Source organism: Cupressus sempervirens, chromosome 4 (assembly GCF_028749045.1).
Source record: "Cupressus sempervirens isolate cs-2001-9-10 chromosome 4, ASM2874904v1, whole genome shotgun sequence".
In the NCBI taxonomy this organism is placed as follows: domain Eukaryota; kingdom Viridiplantae; phylum Streptophyta; class Pinopsida; order Cupressales; family Cupressaceae; genus Cupressus; species Cupressus sempervirens.
The window spans coordinates 302,441,460-302,462,657 of record NC_143121.1 but is presented as its reverse complement, the minus strand read 5'-3'; the positions used below and the strand labels follow the sequence as shown (position 1 = coordinate 302,462,657).

The following is a 21,198-nucleotide window of genomic DNA, read 5'->3' as shown; positions in this document are numbered from 1 at the left end:
ACTTTAGAAATTTAAAATAGGTCAATCTCAAGGACAATTATGCACTTGTGACTATGGATCATGTTCTGCAATCAGTCGTTGGGCCTAAAGTTATGTCAATGCTCGATGGTTACCCAGGGTATAATCAAATCAGTGTTGCACCAGAAGATCAGCAAAAGACAACTTTTATAACTCCTAGGGGCATCTATGCTTATAATAGAATGTCTTTCGGCTTGATCAATGTGGGAGCAATGTTTCAAAGAGCAATGAATTCCTCTTTTAGAGACTTGTGAGATAAAATAATTGTAATATATCTGGATGATCTGACTATCTACTCCAAGAGGAGGAAACATCATCTAAGAGACCAAGAAGTAGTATTATCCTGATGCAAACAACATGGCATATCTCTCAATCCTAAAAAAAAAAAATTATCATAGAAGAAGGCAAACTTCTAGGACACATTGTTTCAAAGAAAGGTATAAGGATTGACTCGGATAAAATAAGAGCAATTCAACAATTATCTTTGCCTACCAATAGGAGCGATTTAAAATCCTTCTTTGGTCAAATAAATTTCCTACGGAGCTGTCCCTGAGTTCTCGGAAAAAGTAAGGCATATGTTGAGCATGATGAGCGAGAAACACCCTTTCAGATGGCAAGAGGAAGGTAAAAGAGCTTTTAAAGATATTAAGACAGCTATTTCAAATGCCCCTATGTTAGTAAACCCAAATTTCAAAAGAGATTTTATTATTTACTGTTATGCTTCAAAGCATACTCTGTCTAGTATCTTGACCTAGAGAAATGATCAAGATAAAGAAGCCTCGATCACTTTCATGAGCATCCCTTTGAAAAAGCATGAGCTGAATTACACTCAAATGGAGAAACATGTGTTCGTTGTGGTGAAGACAGTGAAACAATTCGGGTATTATATTTTGCATTCCCATTCTACTGTCTATGTGCCTCAAACAATAGTTAAGAGCATATTGACTCAACAAGAGATTGGAATAAACAAGAGGGCAGTGTGTGTGGACAGGATTCAAGAATATGACCTTACAATTAAACTTACTAATTTGGTTAGGGTTGGCGTTTATACAAATTGATAGCAAAAAGTAAAGAGTTGTTGTCAGAAGACATAACTTCTACACCCATTGTTTCACTAGTTAGTTCAATTGATCCTTGGTTTTCTAATGTAGTATACTTCTTGACTTATGGTGAATGCCCCATGAATTTGAGTTCTAAAGAAAAACGCAACCTCAAGTTGAAAGCAGCAAAGTATGTAATTTCTCAGGGGATGTTGTATAAAAGAGGTATAGATGGGACCTTTTTGAGATGTGTAGACAGTGAACAAAAGAAGAAATTATTGAAATTGTATCATTCAGATGTTTGTGGTGGGCATTTTTCCTCTACTATAACTACTTTCAAAATTCTCAGAAATTGTTTCTATTGGCCAGGTATGTTTAAAGATGCATATTTGTATGTGAAAGATTGCGAGAAGTGTAAACTCTTTACAGGCCACCCTCAACTCGTTGCATTTCCACTGAGGCCAGTAGTGATTGATGAACCCTTCCATCAATGAGGTATAGATTTCATAGGGCCCTTCCTCCATCTAGTATTGGCCATGTATATATACTGATAGCCATGGATTATTTCACCAAGTGGGTGGAAGCAATCCCAACTAAGAAGGCTAACTCACAAGTCGTGTGCAAATTCTTGATGGAGTATATTTTTGTCAAATTTCGAGTTCCTCAGAAGATAGTAGCCGATAATGCAACCTATTTCTCATCCGAAGAAATTTCTATATTTTCCTACAAACACAACATATCCTTGGCACATTCTTCGGATTATTTCCCTCAAGACAATGGGCAGGCAAAGTCTAGCAACAAGAACTTGGTCACCATAATGAAGAAATTAGTAACTGATAATGCCTGGAATTGGCATAAGAAACTATTTGAGGCACTATGGACTGACAGGATCACGTCTAAAAGAGCTATCGGCATGGCTCCTTTTGAATTGGTGTATAGAGTAGGAGCTCAAATATCCCTACCTCTCGAGTTATCCGCCGCAAAGTTGCAATCAGTAATCGAGGATCCATTTTTTCGAGACTCCTTAGAAAAAAGAGTGATGTATTTGAATAGACTAGAAGAAGAAAGGGATAAACTTGTGGATCACATTACTAAACACCTAATGAAAGTAAAGCAGGTTTTTGACATTAGAGCCAAACTCCGCAATTTCACAAAGAGAGATGAAGTTATTTTATGGGACAAGAGGAGGGAGCCCAAAGGGGCACATGGTAAATTTGATTCATTGTGGAAAGGTTCATTTGTTGTCATAGAAGTTGTTGGCCCGAATGCTTTCCGCCTGAGTTACACAAACGGTAATGGTCTGCCCTTTACTTATAACAAGCAAGACCTAAAACTGTTGAAATTGTAATCCCTCACAAGGTATTTCCCATGTATATATCCTTTTTGGCTTTTTTGTATGCTTTTGTTCTCTTTTCTGTCGTGCCCTATCTTTGTGTTCTTTTGGTCAGTTTTGTTCCCAACATTCTGAGTTCTCTGTGTACTCCACGTACACAGTCCCCAGTCAGAGCCCCTGTTAGCCCTAATTTTGAGTCACCTTTATAACTTTCCGATTCCTTTTTAAATCTAAAACCTCACATCAACAAGTTCCTCACATTTTCTTCATTTAAAAGTCATTGTGCCTTGCATATAGCAGTCGATCTTGTGATGCATTTTTTGTATCTTTCCTTTGAACCACTATGAACCTCTTTAAACCTTGGTTTGAAGTAGTTAAAAGCAGTTCAACCAAAGCTTTTTGATACTAACCTTTTTCTGTAGGTGGGACCTACTAAGTGCATCCAAGATGTTTTCTTCAACCACTTTGAACCTTGGTTCGAAGTAGTTCAAAGTAGTTCTACTACTAAGGATTTTTGCACGCGGATATTAAAGATTCTTAAAAGGACAGTGGTTCCCAAGAAATTAAATAAGGTGTTAGAGTAATGATTAAAAGGTCCTATCCGATTTATCATTGCTTGAAGTGAAGGCCAAGTTGTCATCATGATTAAAAGGAAGGCAAATCTTTCATTTGGGGGCCAAATTGGATGTCAGGAGTTCATAATTATCGCAAGGACATTCACATAGGGTAATCATTTAATTAAGGAGTCCTGACATAGTTTCAAGCATGCATGTTAAGCCACAACAATCTCACCATGAATACCTCATTATGAGGCAGTACTTTCGCCAGTATATTCCCTTACCTTTAAAAAACTAGTTCCCCACTTAATTGTTTTATCATATGCAAAGGCAAATTAGAAGCAGAGCAGCAGTAAAGGAAGGGAAGTGGTCTAGTTTTCTTTCAACTGGATAGAGGTGAGAATACAAGAAATCCCCTGTCCTTTCTTTTGTGTTGTTACTTTGAAGAACAAGAGCATTGTTGGGTTTTTCTTTCCTTTGTTTAAAATGAGGTCTGTTCTACATTTCTTTGGGAATATTTCCAATATTGAGTGTAAGAGACCCGTCATTTTCGACACTAATTAAGGAGTTAGGGTTGAGAAGCTACAAGAGAATTTTCTTGAGCAAGCTAACGAGGTTAATGATTGTTTAGGAGTTCTAACAAGTGGTCTACTCGAGGCTGTTGCTTTTCCTCCCGCCCTTTTAAGCCCTGAATTGCTTCAGTTGTGCATTGATCACTATGATGCGAGAACCAAGAGTATTTTAAACAAAGATGGGGAACTAGTACTGTCCATCACTAGGGAAACTATCTCATCAGTGTTGTGTCTACCTGAGTGCACCTTTGCTACTTTTAGCCCTACCCAGTCTCTAGTTGAATACTAAGAGAACCCAGACAAGTATCGTAACATGATGGCTTAGAAATGGACAGGGACTAACTATAAAGGTTGTTCAAGGCCGCTCAAAATAATCATTAAAGATCACATGAAGCCTCATGTCCATGATCTCATGGTTTTGCTACACCGAGCTAAAGGGTCTACTAACATTTTCCTCTTTGGCGATTATTGGATTATTTCCAACAATGCTCATGTATTAGATTTGTCATAGCATTGTTTTTTTGATAGTTAGGGGTAGTGTGAAAATATGTGTCTCCTCATCCTTCTCTAATTGGGCCTCTCACCAAAGAAGTTAGAATCCTTTTGGACTAGCATCGAATTGCATACATGATTTATCTTTTGCATTTAGTGAACATGAGTAATGCATTTAGAGAATAGGTGTAATTGATGATATTTTAAGTATATTGTCTCATAAAGTTGTACATAAGAATATTGATTGTGGTAAACTCTATTACCCAAATAAACAATGCATCGATCTTTCAAATCATTGAAACGATTGTTGGACTCACAGCTGAAGTTAAAGATTATTTTATGTATCTCCTTACAAGCATCAACTCATTTATAACATAATCAACCATATCAAAGCATTCAAATAATTTTATTTTGAACAAGTTTTAAAGATGTTGCCAACTTATAACTCAAAAATTTCAATTCATTAGAGAAAACCTTTGAACCAAATAATAAGGGTTTAAGGAAGGTTTACCCGCCTAGGTTTAGCAAAGCCTAAAGTGCAAGGCAATTGAATCAGTAGGTTATTCCCGTTCGTTAGCAAGAACTTATTGTGTTATCCTATTAGAAAATTGGCAAAGCTCTTGGATTTCCAATTTGTGGTTTTGGGAACCAACACCTCCTTAGGGTTGGTGTTCAAGAAAGAACTAAGGAATTGGGGTTCAAGTATTTTAACTTTCAAATGTATTATGAATCATTAATTGTCTCCAACTTACTATGATTTAAATGCATAGTGATGTATGTTAGCAATTGGGAGTTGGCAGCCTCGCAGTAGGGAACATTAAGAGGGTAAGTAAATTGCCATTTCCAAGCACAATCCAAACCCCAATTGGGAATTAAAGGACAAATCAAGTAAATTCCTAGTTGCGGACATTACATCCACACATAATTTGAACTCCGACAGATCAATCTTCAATATTAGTTTTTCTTATTTGTATTTGAATCTCGCATTACCCAGTTTTCTAGATTAAATAATCTCTTCTTTGAGCCAATTCTAGAAGCATACATAGAGAGCATGCTTTTTTGTTCTCCTTTCCACTGTCATGAATCCATTACAATCTTGTAATGCATTAAACTTTAGAAAAGATAACTCTGTTATATCCTTGATTGTATACAATGCCTCTATAATCTGCTAAAAGGGTGTTCTAAAGTTTCAAGTCAGAAACCAATGCAAAGCTATCCAGCAAAAAATCTTTGGCAGTCTGACACATAAGTTACAACAAAGTCCATTCCCATATTTGTTATGGTTGTGAATCGCATGAATTAACTAAAATTGGAACAAATAGGAGGATGTGTTCAAATATATATCAGACTTCAATATTAACCCTGAGAATTATTTTCTTCTTGTAAATATTAACACAGATACATAAAATATCTTAATATCATTTTGTATGGTAACTGCTATATAGCAGAGGACAGACGGAATGAAGACTGAACTGAAATAGTATTAATAAAAATTAAACTTAAGTGTGAAAGCAGAAGTGCAAGTTGGTGTTTGTAATGGTGGTAGAACTGCGGCTAAACCAAGCACCAAAGACTTTGGAGATTTATGTGTTCTTTGTGTGTGGTTTATCGCAGAAATCGCTGGAGTAATATATCCCAACGGGGAGTCATGTCCACGATGAGAAATGACTCCACTGTACAGTCATGTTCTATTGGGGACGTGGCTCCCAGCATTGATATTTTATTTATGCAAAACAACCAATTTAATCAATTGCTTAAACAACCAGTCAAACATGGTATTAGTCAATCATTATTTATATGATCTATTTTTATTATTTATTATGGTATAATATTTTAGTAATATATATATATATATATATATATATATATATATATATATATATATATATATATATATATATTCTAATAAATTATACTCATAATTATAATAATATAATATATTGAAAATGATGATAATAGATTACACAAATATATTTATAATTCAATAATATTTTATCCTCATTGAACTAACACATTAACAATACATCTTAGTTTAGAAGGATAAACACATATGTAAATAGAACACCATTGATAATATTTAGAAATGATGCATTAAGAAGATCTTTGATCAAAATACTTCCATTATATAATATCATATGAGTATTGGCTTATCAGAATATCAACACATGATATTCACCAAATACTCTTTTGATATTGTATCAGGTAACATGAGTATTGGCCTATCAGAACATCAATCAAATGATATTCATCAAGTACTCTAAATAATGGCCTATCAAAATATCAACTAAATAATATTCACCAAGTACTCAATGTGGTAATCAGAATATCAAAGCAAGATATTCACCAAGTACCTATCATATATCTATACAAACAACTTATAGAGATTCCATTAAATGACATCTAACACTTAGTTGTTGATTTACAAGATAAATCCTTTCATGATCTATTTTAACATTTACACAAAATGTATATCATGACTTAAGTTATTGTAAGATTGTCACCTTCCAATAACTTATGCAAGTACAAGTGAAGATCATTTGAAAGTTGTCACTTTCTCATGATGTGCACAGGTTTCATAAATTCATAACATTACTAATATATAATGTACAATAATCAATTATTCTGAGACATTTTCGTAGAAATTACAGTCATACCAAGTTCCTTATGAAAATGTTCCACTTTTGTTTTAGCAAGTGGTTTGGTAAGAATGTCTGCAATTTGATTTTCTCTACTGATATATTTCAACACAACCACATTCTTCTCGACTATGTCTCGTATGTAGTGATATGGTATCTCAATTTGTTTTGATCTATTATTAAATACTAGATTTAGAGAGCATTTGATGCAGCTTTGGTTATCACAAGAAATAGTTGTAGGTGCTAGTGGCTTTCCAAACAATCCAACTAGAAGCCTCCTCAACCATACTGCTCCTCGAGCTCCCATGGGTGCTGCTATATATTCTGCTTCGGTGGAGCTTTGAGCTACCAATTGGCTATTTTCTTTTGAACCATGATATCATTGCTCATCCCCAGGTGAAACGACATCCTAAAGTACTCTTCTAATCTAAAGAGTTTCCTGCCCAATAAGAGTTTGTATAACCACTTAGACTTAGTTCAACATTTTTATCTTAAGCCATATTCAATTGTTCCACGAAGATATCCAAGGATGTGTTTCGCCACTACTAAATGAACTTGTTTGGGTTCACATATGAACTAACTTAGTGCATTTACTGCATAACAGATGCCAAGTCTTGTATTCACTAAATACATGAAGGACCCAATAATTTGTCGATGTAGAGTGGGATCAGCATTTTCTGAATATTTAGTTCCTTCTTTTAGTTTTTGTAGATTTGTTTCCATATGAGTCTTCATAGGTTTGTTTTCCATCATTCCAAATCGCTTTAGTATATCCAGTGTATACTTACCTTGTTTTAGAATGATCTCAGTAGCATGTTGCCATACTTCTAGAACCAAAAAATAATGTAGTAATACCAGATCCTCAATATCAAATTCGGATGCTAGATCTTGTTTACACTTGGCAATAAGGTGATCTTCTCTATGATCAATAGGTCATCCATGTCTAGAACCAATTTGTATAGACATCCATGTCTAGAACCAATTTTGTGAGCATTTTTCATATTTGAGTTCTTATTACAAGCTAACATTTCGCTCCATAAATGTGACCCTATATCCTTCATCTTCAAGTGCTTATATAAAAACCAAATTTCTCCTAATGCCAGGTATGTATATTACTTTAGTGAGATCAATTGAGATTCCTGATTTAAGATTGATAGTACATGTTCCAATGCCTTTTAATGGATAGCTGGTGTCATCTCCAATGGTTACATCATCAACATAGTTTTCCTCAATTGAATCTAATTTTCCTTTGAACCCAATAATGTGTCAAGATGCTCCACTATCAATCAACCATCTATTTGATCTGTTTGATACTTCACTAGGTAGAGCTGAATAGAAGGCATTATTTTCTGAATTTTCATTAGAGTTGCTGACTTTAGCAAATGAAGCTTGCTGCTTGACCCTATCAGGACATTTGGATGTTGAATGACCATACTTATCACATCTAAAGCACTGCACTTTGGAGAAGTCTACCTATTTCCTTTTTCCTTTAAATTTTTGTTTCTTCTTTCTTTTATTTACTTGTGTTGACAGAACTTGGATATCATCTTTTGTGGAAGAAATACCAATGCCTCGAGATTTTAACATGCATTTAACTTGTATGCAATCAACTTTGAGTCCATCAAGTTTAGGAAACCTGGATAGCATACTCCCTGTCTAAACATATCCCATGATGTTGGGAATCCTTTTAGAGCCATTATGGTTAATTCAGTGCCATGACAGATATGACCTATGGTAGACAGTTGATTTCTTACCTCCATTATTCTCATAAAGTATGATGAAATGGTCTCTCCTTTATTCATCTTGATATTGGAGAGTTTGTCTCTTAATGTAATAATTCTTATGGCATTGTTGATCTCAAACATCTCTTCAAGAGTTTTGTACATTTCATGTGTTGTGTCTAGCTCTGTGATGATTGGGAGTAGATGGTCCTTAACATCGTCCACAACAATTTCATGGCTCTGGTGATATCATTTTCCCATTTTTCCTAATTCATTACTTCCTTTGGGTGGTTGTTCAAATTTTTCAATGAATTGTTTTAGACTGCTCTCCTTCAAGGTTAACTTCATTCGCAATTTCCATCCTAAGAAATTTGAGTCACCTTCACCGTTCACCATTTTGAAGAATATGAATTTTAAGAATATTTGAGCACACTATATAGGTAAGTCTGATCAGGATCGTCTCTTAGACCTGCTTTGATACCATGTCAAAATTATATCAGACTTTAATTTTAACCCTGAGAATTATTTTCTTGTAAATATTAACACAGATATAATGATAACTCCTATATAGCAGAGGACAGACATAATGAAGACTGAACTGAAATAGTATTAATTACAATTAAACTGAAGTGTGAAAGCAGAAGTGCAAGTTGGAGTTTGTAATGGTGGTAGCAGGGACTACGGCTAAACCAAGCACCAAAGACTTTGGAGATTTATGTGTTCGCCGTGTGTGGTTTATCGCATAAATTGCTGGAGTAATATATCCCAACGGGGAGTCGCGTCCGCGATGGGAAGCGACTACCGTGGCTCCTAGTATTGATATTTTATTTATGCAAAACAACAAATTTCGACCAATTTAATCAATTGCTTAAACAGCCGGTCAAACATGGTATTAGTCAATCATTACTTATATGCTCTGTTATTATTATTTATTATGGTAAAATATTTTGATATAATATTTTAGCAATATTCATATTCTAATATATTATACTCATACTAATAATAATATAATATATTGAAAATGATGATAATATATTACACAAATATATTTATATTTCAATAATATCTTTTCCTGATTGAACTAACACATTAACAGGATGTTATTGTTTACATTCGTTAGTCTAAGCTTGCCAAATTGTAGGATTTGTCAAAGCAAATAAATGTGAGTAATGCTTGAATCATATTTCGGGAAATCAGTCATAGAGATGCAGTAATATTTTATGGTCTCTAACACTGTTCAATTGAGGACAATGCTTGTCAGCAACAAGATGTTAAAGAAACAATTTTTTTGGTGATATAGAATACACAGAGTTTACAGATCAATAAGCTCTCTAAACATCTTTTTCAATGTTGTCTAACATTTCATAGTGATTTGTACATTTCCTCTATTCAATTAAGATTTTTGTTGATGAGCTTGGCTTCACAAAGTGTTGTACTAGGTACTGAAATGTTTATGAAATTTAATACTAGCATTTTTTGGATACCTGTAAATATGATAATGTAATAGTGTAAGCCCAATATACTATGGTGTCTATAATTCTGCAATTCTAGGACTCATGACTTGAAAATTTGTTACATTGCACAGGTCTAAAAGAGCTTTTTTTCTCCTGTATATTGTATAGGTATCAATTCTAGCTCTTTTAAAACCAATAGTGACTTTTATTTTGTTCCCATGGACTGTTTGTAACTTTTTCCATATGGACCTGAACAACTGCATTTTCTTTTCAATTTCAAGTTTTCCTTTCAATAACACACAAAAATAGCACATCAATGTTTCACCACATATAAACCATGGAACCCCATCATGTTATGTGGTTGGCTGCTAGGTTGTTACTTTTGTAATGGGGCATGATCTAACATAAGATGCACGATTTCAGGGAAATATAGATAAAGGATTGAATAAAGGTTGTAAAGGTTTTCACTTAAGATTCAAATTGCACAATGAACTCTGAATAAAATATTTTTTCTTGCCTCCTAAATAAATACTTTTTTTAATTACGTGTTTGTTACATCTCAGAAGCTTAATAATGTCATATTACCACATTAGCTATTGCAAAGTAGTAGCTTCACAAGATTATATTGGAAACTGCTTCAGAAAATTGAAAGGTAATCCAACAAACCTGCAATATAGTGGAACGATCATACTCCACATATCGACCCTTCTCCTTATTGCTATAAACATTTCACATACAAACAGAGTTGATTGAAGTTCAAACTCAGAAACTGAAAAGGATTTTCATTAGTTCAGTCACATCAAAGGGAATTCTCACTAAAAATGTAAAATGAAGAAGAGGAAAAGGCTTTCAGCATACAAGTATTGGGTTGATTTGATGATCACTGTATGTGCAGGCAAATTGATACCATGAGCAAGTGTATTTGTAGTGCAAAGAACCAGCAAGTCGCCCTTCAAAAAAAGGCCTTCAACCAGGTTTCTATCATTTAGGCAAAGGCCACCATTATGATATGCCACTGCAGCCAAGCAGACTATGATTCATAACTTCATGGAATTATGTAAATTACTTGACATCTAGAGAAGGAAAACAAGAATCAACAGAACTTAATGAGATATTTGGATACTACCTTAAATAATACTTATTATCAATATCTCTTCTCTATGTTTGTAATCATTCACTAATACTTTTACAAAGACAATAAACTGAGTACTAATTTACTCTATCGTTTGGGGAAAAAACACTAGGTTTGAAAGAAGACTTAAAAATGAAACCCTTACCACCACATTGGATACAAACTTGCAATTGTTTATCACTGCATGAAAGAGAAGCTATTTTCAATCTTTCAAGTTGATCAAATGACTTAACAAATGGATTTGAAAATCCATTATTTGTCACTATTTGAGAAAGGCGAAGAGCTCCTTCTTGAGCTCCTTTTCTCGTAGAGCAGAATACAAGAGCTGCCTTTCCTCTAGAATGTTGCATAAGCATATCTGTTCAGAAATTTAGAAACAAATATCTGTCACTATTACTATATTATACATACATGCAGAAAATGTTAAAATGATTCCAACTAGATAAACCTTTTCTTTTCTCATCCTACACCCTCCCATAGCCACATCCAACCACATTAAAAAAAATTGTGTCTCCCCTGTCTTTTTGTTCGTTAAATCTAGAGAAAGAAAAACGAAAAATGCTCAGAAAGAAATTTAAGGCAGTAATATTTTCAGTTTTCCATTATTCATGCACCACTGGATATATTATGGTCTAATGCCATCAATCATCACACCTTACCATATAAAAAAGTTTGGAGGCGCTGAGTATTTACACATCAACCAACGAAGCCAATCACACAAAAGCATCAACCCCGTCAGATAGGAACAAGCTAGAAAACATGAATCGAGCTTTCCAAATACAGGGAAAAAGCAGTCTATGACAAAAACTACTGTCTTAAAGTAGAAAAATCTCAATTCATCTGGTACATAAGCCAATGTCTTTCTTTTACAGCCACCATTTGTAAACCCAATGATGTATACTAGATAAATTTAAAAATGGGGAGAAATGCGGCTGAAATAGTAATAAAAAAGAATACCTTCTCAAAGAGAAAATCATTTTTCGCTGGGGCATAACCTGTGAAGACAGGAGTTACAATTCCAATGAAAAAAAGTGGTCTGTATCTATCAGAATATATATAAACAGGGCAGGTGATTGTAACTTCATAAATTAGACAATATAATTAGAAAAAATCATTGAATATCGTGCAAATTTGAGATAACAATATGAAAGTGGACCAGCGCACAAGAAATCAAAGTCTTTCCCATTATCTAAAACACAGAAAGATATGACACTTTTCCTCTTGGGGATAATCGAGTGCTCGATTTGTAGCCTTCATAAGATGGCATTTCCCTAGTACCCATATTGCTTATTTGATGTAATTCGTCATCCTTGGTATAATATAATTTACATTTTCTAAATATAATATTTTTTACAGTGCAATACAATTTGTACTTCTTACAAACTATGGGCTGTTCTGTTTTCGAAATCATACTCTAGCATATAATTATTATAATTTTGTTTAATAATATATAAATATGAAATCTTATTTTTATATGATCAGATCATTTCAAAAATTACTGCTGATAGTTTACACTGTATTATCAACTTTAATGATATGATGCAGATATTAGCACAATATCCCTTTCTCACAACTAGTAATGCAGCAATTTATTTTTCAATGAAGCGATTTTTTCTGCCTCAAAATCTGCCTGATAACTGTCCATTTGACCTACTGCCAATTGGTAGAATAATTTAGTTCACATGAAAAAATTATCAAATTTGAACAAAGGTGAATGACTCTTGGGAATTGTGGGTTGTAATCATCAATTCCACACCTAGAGAGGTTTCATCCTTAGGTTAATTGAACCATATTGCCATGCTATACAAGGAGTAAAATTAGATAATAAAAATGTCTCCTTAATAAGCTCATTCTTCCTTACTTGGTCTTTCTTAAATAAACTATTCCTTCAACAGTCTTAACTCTTCACATGCCTTGATATTCATTACTACACTTTATTTACACTTTTAGTTTATTATTTCTTAACCCTTGCTTAAGAAAATCACACCCGATTAGCCCATTTGTGCTTTCCCAGAAACTGTTTGCCCTTCTATTTAATTAGCTATAAGTAAAGGCATACATCACTGGCTGAACATTTATAAAATTCCACTTTAAATGCCTCACAGATAAGGGCACCTCATCTAGACTTTCAAAGTTTTAATTTATTTCCTAAACTTCCTTCCTATATGGGTCCCAACAGAGTGGGATATATAGCACATAAAATTAAGATTAGGATATCTTTTGAGGTGCTGTAATTCATAAAAACCATTAGAATTTTAATTTTAGCGAAGGGGCATTATGCCCTCCCAACATTGTTTTCCTCAGGACCTCAAGCAATTGCAGATTAAGAAGCTAAAGAATTTCTGCATCCTCCACTGTACATGCAGTTCAAGAAGATATTTCCATTGGTTCAGATATTCTATCATTGTTTTGTTCCTTAGCTTTCTTTCTCTGAGCTTTCTTTCTCTGAAGTTAACAGTAGCCTTAAGAACAAAAAATAGGACCTGGAAGCAATATCCAGTAATAAATGGGAAGAAATAAAAGAAATACTGCTTTAAGAATAAAACGTTAACATTTAATATTAGTGTTTTATATGTACATGGAGAATCATAGTTTATTACTATCACAAAGTTTGTTGACAGCCATTTTATTTTTACAAAGTTCTAAAAGCCTACAGATGAGCCTCTATGATATTTGTTACGGAGGAAGTTTTTATACACAATTATGACATTCTCTGGTGATTACGGACCTGACCCTTGTGTCATACACTAGCTAAAAATACCATTATAAGCTAAGTCAGTCCTGCTATCAGTAGAAACTGAATATTGCAGAAACTCTGTAGCAGATGCCACTCATGATAACATCAAGTCATCCACTTGTAGTGCTAATGAATAATACACCACAAAGTTTTCCAAAAGTAATCACCAATTGCAATGCAAGACATATTATTAATGAATAAAATATCACAATGTTTTCTACAATTAATCACCAATTACAGTTTTCAAGCAATGCAAGACATATTATTGAGGTTGGATTGACTTAGTTGCATCTATTTTTTGCTCAGGACATCATTATCAATAGTCGTTACCTAATCTTTCTTTTAAGTCTAGGCCATCTCACATCAATCTTGGTGTAGTTTTATTTGTATGCAAATTTTTCAATAACTGAAAAAGAAGTATCAAATGATTATAGGAATAAACATTAAGCTCTCTGTTAGCAAGCTATACCCATTAATGAAACTGTTTAAAAAGTACCATAAATTGCATCACAAGAAAACAGTATGGCTGAAGATTAATGAAAAAGGATTACATACCAAAGACTCTAGTGGTCAACTTTACAGGTCTCATTTCTTCTCCAAATCTGTTGCTTCAAAAAATAATTATTAGGAAAACACTAGTAATGGTCAAACTATGCAATGTAATGTGATAAAAATACTATGATTATTTTGATGTCTGTCATCTAGTAATATGCAAAAATTACTTAAAGATTCTTTATCAAAGATGCTATTAGGTGAAAGCTTGAATACATCATTGATGAAATCGAGAAAGGCCACTGTTGGAGTAGGTGAAATGAGTGATAAATGTGTCATTTTCCAAAACAATGTTAAGCAGTCTCCAAACATAACACAAGGCTAAAAAATTTATTTGATCATTAAAACACAAAGGCATGATTTTTTCATATTTATGGTCTGTGTGGGGATTAAATGCAAATGATGAGTATCATAATGAAGTGTCAGGATTCTTTACAGTATCCAGTTACCAGGTTTTCTAGGATTTAGATTATAGTTAAAAAAATACAGATGCACTTTAATTAATATAACTTTGGGGAGCCTGTTGTCACTAAATAACTGATAAATTCAAGTACCACGTGAAGAGGACTTTGTACCATTTTGTTTAGAAAAGGACATGATTTAATGTAGAGGACTATATCCAGAAGCTTAAGATATAGCTCAACCTTTTATATACCTGTCTGGGATGTTCTCAAAACAAAGTCTCTCCTACATTTTGGACTTGCCTATAGGTAGGCAGCAGTATCATGACTTCGTTAAAATGTTTCGACTTGTATGTATTGGTCCATCACAACCAACATAGTGTTATAATATTGATTACTTTCACGCTTGAATATTTGCAAACTTAAAAGTAAGGTTCCAGTATATAGTCCATATACATCTTTTTTTATGCCAATAGTAAGTCTCATGGGGAATGTAAATCATTCTAGGTACTGTCACAAAGCCTATGCCAGCCCTTGTAAAACTTAGATATGGGATGGGATAAGAAGAAAGATCAAACAGCGAAATAAACATAAAGGCTTTTAAGATGCCCTTGCATTGATCAACATAGATAATAATTGCCTTCCATGCTCTTTCCACATCATAAATTGGCAAAGGATTTCACAACTCATTCATCAAATCCATCCAATTCTGTCCAGCCACTGTATTATCCAGTTTGGCAATGCCAATCAGCCAATCAGCGAAGCAACTCATGCTGTGGCTAAATATCATATATATGTACACACACAGGGAAATGCTCTATACGAAAGTACTTAACGGAAAGCACATGCCATTTTCAAAATATAACACATCCATACAGAATTTCAGTGTTAGTGCACTCTTTCTCAATTAAATATAATCTCAAGTTGTTATGTTAAGCCCATGAAAAGCTACTGTAGAAACTCTAAAACCAGATGATAAGGATTGTACTTGTGTAATATCTGTTAGAAATATGGTATAAACAGATCGGGGGGCAGTGACTATGATGGGGAATGCATCTTAAGTAATTTGTTTTATACTCTGATGATAGCTGCAAGTTGTCTACAACTTTAATTCTACACAAAGCAACCTCTCCAAAGCATGGTTTTCATTTTTAAAAGTTTCCTTTTGAAGAAAGGAAAACTTTCACTAGATACTATCCAATATAGACCTTTATCAGTAGCCGAAAATAGTTGTATAACTCTTGAGACAAATGAAGCATCTGATTTCAAAAGATATCGCATCGTACACTTGACATTCAAAGAGTCAGAAATATTCGTTTCACCTGAGTTTTAAACTGAAGTTTGACTCTGAGATTCAAGATATTCTGCTCCTATTATGCGAACTCTTCAGTTGATATTGGCTTACCTTTGTATTCCTATCAATTGGAGTACACATATACACCAATGATAAAGAACAGTGACTTAAGAGGATTAAATTATTTCAATTTGGTTCATTTGGTTTCAAAACTTTTTCAAGCCACAATTTTGTCTCTAGATTTATGATGTGCAATGCCCATCTACCATCTGGCTCTTCTAGTAATTTATATTTTTGTATTATACTCTGCCCAAGTTATGGGCTATTATTAGAAGTTTTGAAAAATGATTTCAAGCTCTGAGAACTAGTAAAAGAAACATACTTGGAGTGTATTTGGAATACCAATCTAACCTTTTAACTCCTTCGCTGGGAACTATAAGCCATTCCGCTGCAAAAAGGTTGTAAAAAATGTATGAACTACAATATCATGAAGATATATGTACAAATGAGGTAAAGTAATATCATCATACATATAAACATTAGAATAAAATATAAATATTAAATTGACAAATCAAAACCTTCTTAGAACTGAAAATCTAAGACTTCACTCTGAGTGTATTAAATCCATCCAAAAGAAATAACTATGTTTGGATCTTTCAAGACAAAAATCTTATTACATTTTCTCATGCACATTGAGAATTTTCATTATTACTTTTTGCTAAATTAATGTTATTACCTACTGTAGAAGCTATAGGATGAGATGTATCTTTTAGACGGACTGAAATAAAGAAATTTATATTAAAATCAAAAAAAATTAAATTGCCATGTTATTTGCAAAAAAAAAAAAATCGTTTAGATCCAAGTCACTAAGTTATTAGACATGCCAAAGCACAAGGGCAGATAATCCATGTGTGCTTCATCTGTTCTGCTACTGAAACCCTTGACTCTTTATTTTTGCAGGTAAATTTGAGTATATTGAAGCCTTTGCAGGTTCTGTGCCCAATTTATTAGTTTCTTTGTATATTGTTCTCTGGTTTCCTTTTAGTGGGTCATATACATTGGCTATAAGGTAATTGTAGTCAAATTATTTCAAAGAAGGCAGCGGCAGCTCTCCAAATTAAATTAACATGGCATGGACACAGCTTTGTGGATCCAATGGATGACCAAATTGGTGTTTTCACAGAAAACGAATTGAGTTCTGCGCTTATTGCCTGACCATTTCAAGTTATTTGGATTGACAGTTTCAGTAAATTTCTAAAGCAGGATTTACTCAACTATATTAATTATAACAAGACTTCTTAGTGGCTAGAGTTTGCTAATGGCTCCTATTCCTGTACATTCCAAGACAGAATCCAAATCGTTTATAATGTCTCTTTTAAGAAACTATTTCATTGTTCTTTTGAGTGTAGGCTTTCTAAAATATCTGCTCTGTTGCTTGCTCTCTCTGTTCCAATTCTTGGCCAAACAACCTTGTAAAAGAGCCAAAGGTTTGTTTTTGTGCCTCAAATTCCACCATAAGGACCTTAATCCAATGGTTGTTTTTTGGTCCTTCATGATGGCTTCTCCACCCTAAATTCTATCTTTAAATAACTCCCAAGCTCTTCAAATATTTGCGAAGACCTTAGATCTTGATGGAATAACACTGAAACTGCCTTGTGGAAGTTAGCCCTAATCAGAACTTTACAGAATTGACTACCATCGATGCATTTAATAATCCATTTGGTAGCAAAAGCTACACCTCAAAGTTTTAGGTCCTTAAGACGAAGACCACTCTCCCACTTGGTAAGGCAATACGACTCCCATTTCACTGCATATCTTCTCTTTTTCCGTTTGTCATCAGACCACAAGAAGTGTCTGATTATCTTTTCTACTTTATTAATTTGATATGATTGAAAGAACCATGCAGAAGAAATATAAGTTGCGCAGGAGGATAGGATCTTCGAACAGACCTATTGTCTGCCTACAAAAGACAAATAATTCCTGTTCCACTTAACATCCTCTCGATCTTGGAGAACAACACTGCCACATTACAATCCTGCTCGGATATCCCCATTGGAAGTGCTGATACATCAAGGGGAGTATCTTCCCAGTTTAATAATACTGTATCACTCTCAGATAATTTAGTACCTGATGCATTGGAGAAGAAATCTAATTTGTGCATGAAATTCTTAATGTTATCAATCTCTAAAGAGGGGAATATAGCAATGTCATCTGCAAATTGTATTTGATAAGAGTAAACTGATTAGAAAGTGTCACCCTTCTCAACTCAGACCCAGGCCTCAAGTCTCTAAGAGCATAGTATAGTGCCTCGAAGGCAATAACAAATAAAGCCAGAGCTAACAAGCATCCTTGCCCAAGAAACCTTCCCAAAGAGAATGACTTTATCAACTTCCCATTTATTTCAACCTAAGATTTTGCATCCTTAGATAGTACTTTAACCATTTGGCACAAAGTGGGTGGAAAAAAATGCCTCCCATCACACTCAAAACAAAAGACCATTATCTATGATCACAAGTTTCTACAAAACCAAGAATAGGTATCTCTGCATTCTTCTTACTAATTTCCCCACAATTGAATCCTTCCCAACTTGTACTTAAACTTGCTAGTATACATCTTCCTTAAATGAACGCTATATGTGTCTTGTTGTTGATCTCTATTACAATATCAATCAGTCTCTTGGCTAATGCCTTTGCAAGTATTTTATATGAAACATTCAAAAAAGCGATTGGTCTCTAGTTTCTCGTATTACTCATCACCTTCTTCAAGTAGAATTTTAATGATAACATTGTTAATTTTTTCCCCTAGTGATTCTTTCTCAACAGCCTCCCAATAAAATTCCATTAGGTCATCCACCATCAAATCTAAATTTTCTTTACATGCAATGTCCCCATTTTAGCAGTTGACCAAGTGTGTGTGCGTTAGCCTTGTTCTACATGGTCCCGAGGGCTAATGAAGGGTTTAATGGGATCTTGGAGTGTTTTGGCCTAGTCATTTCCAGTTTGGGCCAAAACGAAGTTGATTTACTCAGTTTCAGGCATACTTACTATTTTTAGTAAGTCGGCAGGACACAGTGCAGGTCAATTTTGGTGATTGGATTCGATACTCCTCGGTGAGAGCTTTCCGATGAGCTATCACTTGCATTATTCGAAGTCCGATTGCTAATACATTTTAATGCCTGAAGTTTTATTAAAGTAACGTCTAATTTAATTGTAAAATATTAAAGTGTTACTTTAATATTTATTTTATGGTGATATGTACCCAAGGGAGACATAAGGGGTATTTTAATATATGTTTTATATATTACACATCTTTTATCCCACATTGCCCATATGAGTTGAGCGAACCCTTGGAAATAGAATAAAAGGAAGCATTTGTGGGTTCATTAGGCAGGTTGAATATGAGAAGAAATTGGTGTGTGAGTTGCAGCTCCGTTCTTGGCATTTGAGGACGTCTATCCTCTCTTGTAACATTCTAGACATCATTCCCTTGGGGTTTGGCCTTTGGAATTCTTTGTTATTGGCTTCATTATCAGGCAGTTTAGTTGCATTTCCGACTACAGGTAGATTTGGTATTTTGTTCATATCTTCTTCACTACTTGTCCGACGCTTATGCTGCTTTGAGGGAATGGTATTATGAAGGTAGTGTTTTGATTGAAGGACAAAGTATTGTAGCAGCAAGTTCGAAAGCATGGGCTAGAGTATCATGTCAATACTGCTGAAGTAATTAGTGAGTTGATAAATCTGCCATGTATTTGGTTTTATGAATTCTGAAAATAACATTTTATTAGCAGCAGTTCATTTCCACTTTGCATATCATTGTAGTTTCTTTCTTGTTTATGTTGTATGATACCAATTCCATGCACGAAACACAACATACAAATAAACGTTTGATTTCCGGAGTTATAAGGGGTTTAAAACATTAAACGGAGAAATAAGAAGTTGAATGCAAACTGTTTGACATAATTCCTTTCAGCAATTTGGTTTAGTTTTTTGGGACATCCAGGGGTGTCCATTTCATTACAGAACTCAATAGGTAGTCCATCTGCTCCAAGAGATTTTCCTTTCTAAAATAACGGAATAAATTCAGTGATTTCCTTCTTGGTTAGCTCTCCACCCACTATATTGTCCATCTCAAGAGTCATTTTCTTAGAAACGATTATTTTGCATAGTTCTTGGATATCTTGGCATCTAGCATTTTGATCTTCAGCAGTAAATAACTACTTGAAGTTGTGAAAGAGCCTCACCCAATTCAAGTGGCCACCATCTGTCCTTAAGAATAATTGGTTCAAAAGTTTCTACTTCAGATTGAACCAAAAAAAAGGGCATGAGATAAAAAAAAATGGATGCAATATTGTGATGGATGGGTGGATAAACACTAGAAATCATCCACTAGTTGACACCATGGTAACATGTAGCAAAAGCCATTATTTTTCGAAGGCAAAAGATTAATCAAGGCTGTTATGTATAGTTTAGTAGGATAATAATACTAGAAAATATATTTATTTTATTGCACATTATATTTATATATATATATCTGTGGAGATAATATATACTAAGTTAGAGGCTGATTAAACATTGCATAACAAGTTGTTGGTAATTGACAATATTAGTCAATTTGGCAGAATTTATATTAGTTTGTTGTGATGTGACTAACAGTCACGTTTGATAGGCTGTGACTCCCAAGTAATGTCTATCGAACGTGACTTGTAGTCTTACATATATTCTTTGCAAACACTTTTGAATAAAGACACACACAGATTTGAATAACGATTCACACCAAACATATTAAATACATCATCCTCAAGTGTTGAGGAAGATTTCAGTTTTCACGCTATCAAATCACAGGTCAACGAATCTTCTTTGTATCAATAAAGATCAAACATATACATTGTGATTGTCAAAGTCTTTGAATACTGGTCGACAGTTTAGTACAGCTTTCCCTTACATCGAATGCAACAGTGATCATACAAAGCAATTACAACAGACTCCAGTCTGTCAGTACTGGTTGTCAGCAACTCCACGACGGATCATCATATGAAAGTCAAACCATACAAATTCAAGCAAATTTTCTTAAGTACCAAGCGAGTGGGCTCATAACCTGCGGTCTAGAAAATCAGGATAAAGATAAGCAAAGTCTCATTGTGTAAAGTTTCAATCAAGATCAATATATGTATTGATTGTACACACACACACACACACATATATATATAAGACTTTATATATTTAATTATATCTATTAGAAGTCTTAAGTATATATTAA

At 34.0% G+C, this 21,198-nt stretch overlaps 1 protein-coding gene across 1 annotated transcript in view; it reads right to left on the bottom strand.

Moving 5' to 3' along the window:
- Positions 1-21,198, bottom strand: part of LOC149561208 (ATP-dependent DNA helicase homolog MER3-like) — a 201,601-nt gene that overhangs the window by 96,315 nt on the left and 84,088 nt on the right. Inside the window, exons 6-12 of the mRNA XM_089825018.1 lie at positions 16,351-16,387; positions 14,248-14,294; positions 11,913-11,950; positions 11,615-11,636; positions 11,101-11,313; positions 10,682-10,838; positions 10,490-10,541 (exon numbers count right to left, since the gene is read on the bottom strand). Coding sequence (XP_089681144.1) covers positions 10,490-10,541; positions 10,682-10,838; positions 11,101-11,313; positions 11,615-11,636; positions 11,913-11,950; positions 14,248-14,294; positions 16,351-16,387 — 566 coding nt within the window. The remainder of the gene's footprint in view (positions 1-10,489; positions 10,542-10,681; positions 10,839-11,100; positions 11,314-11,614; positions 11,637-11,912; positions 11,951-14,247; positions 14,295-16,350; positions 16,388-21,198) is intronic.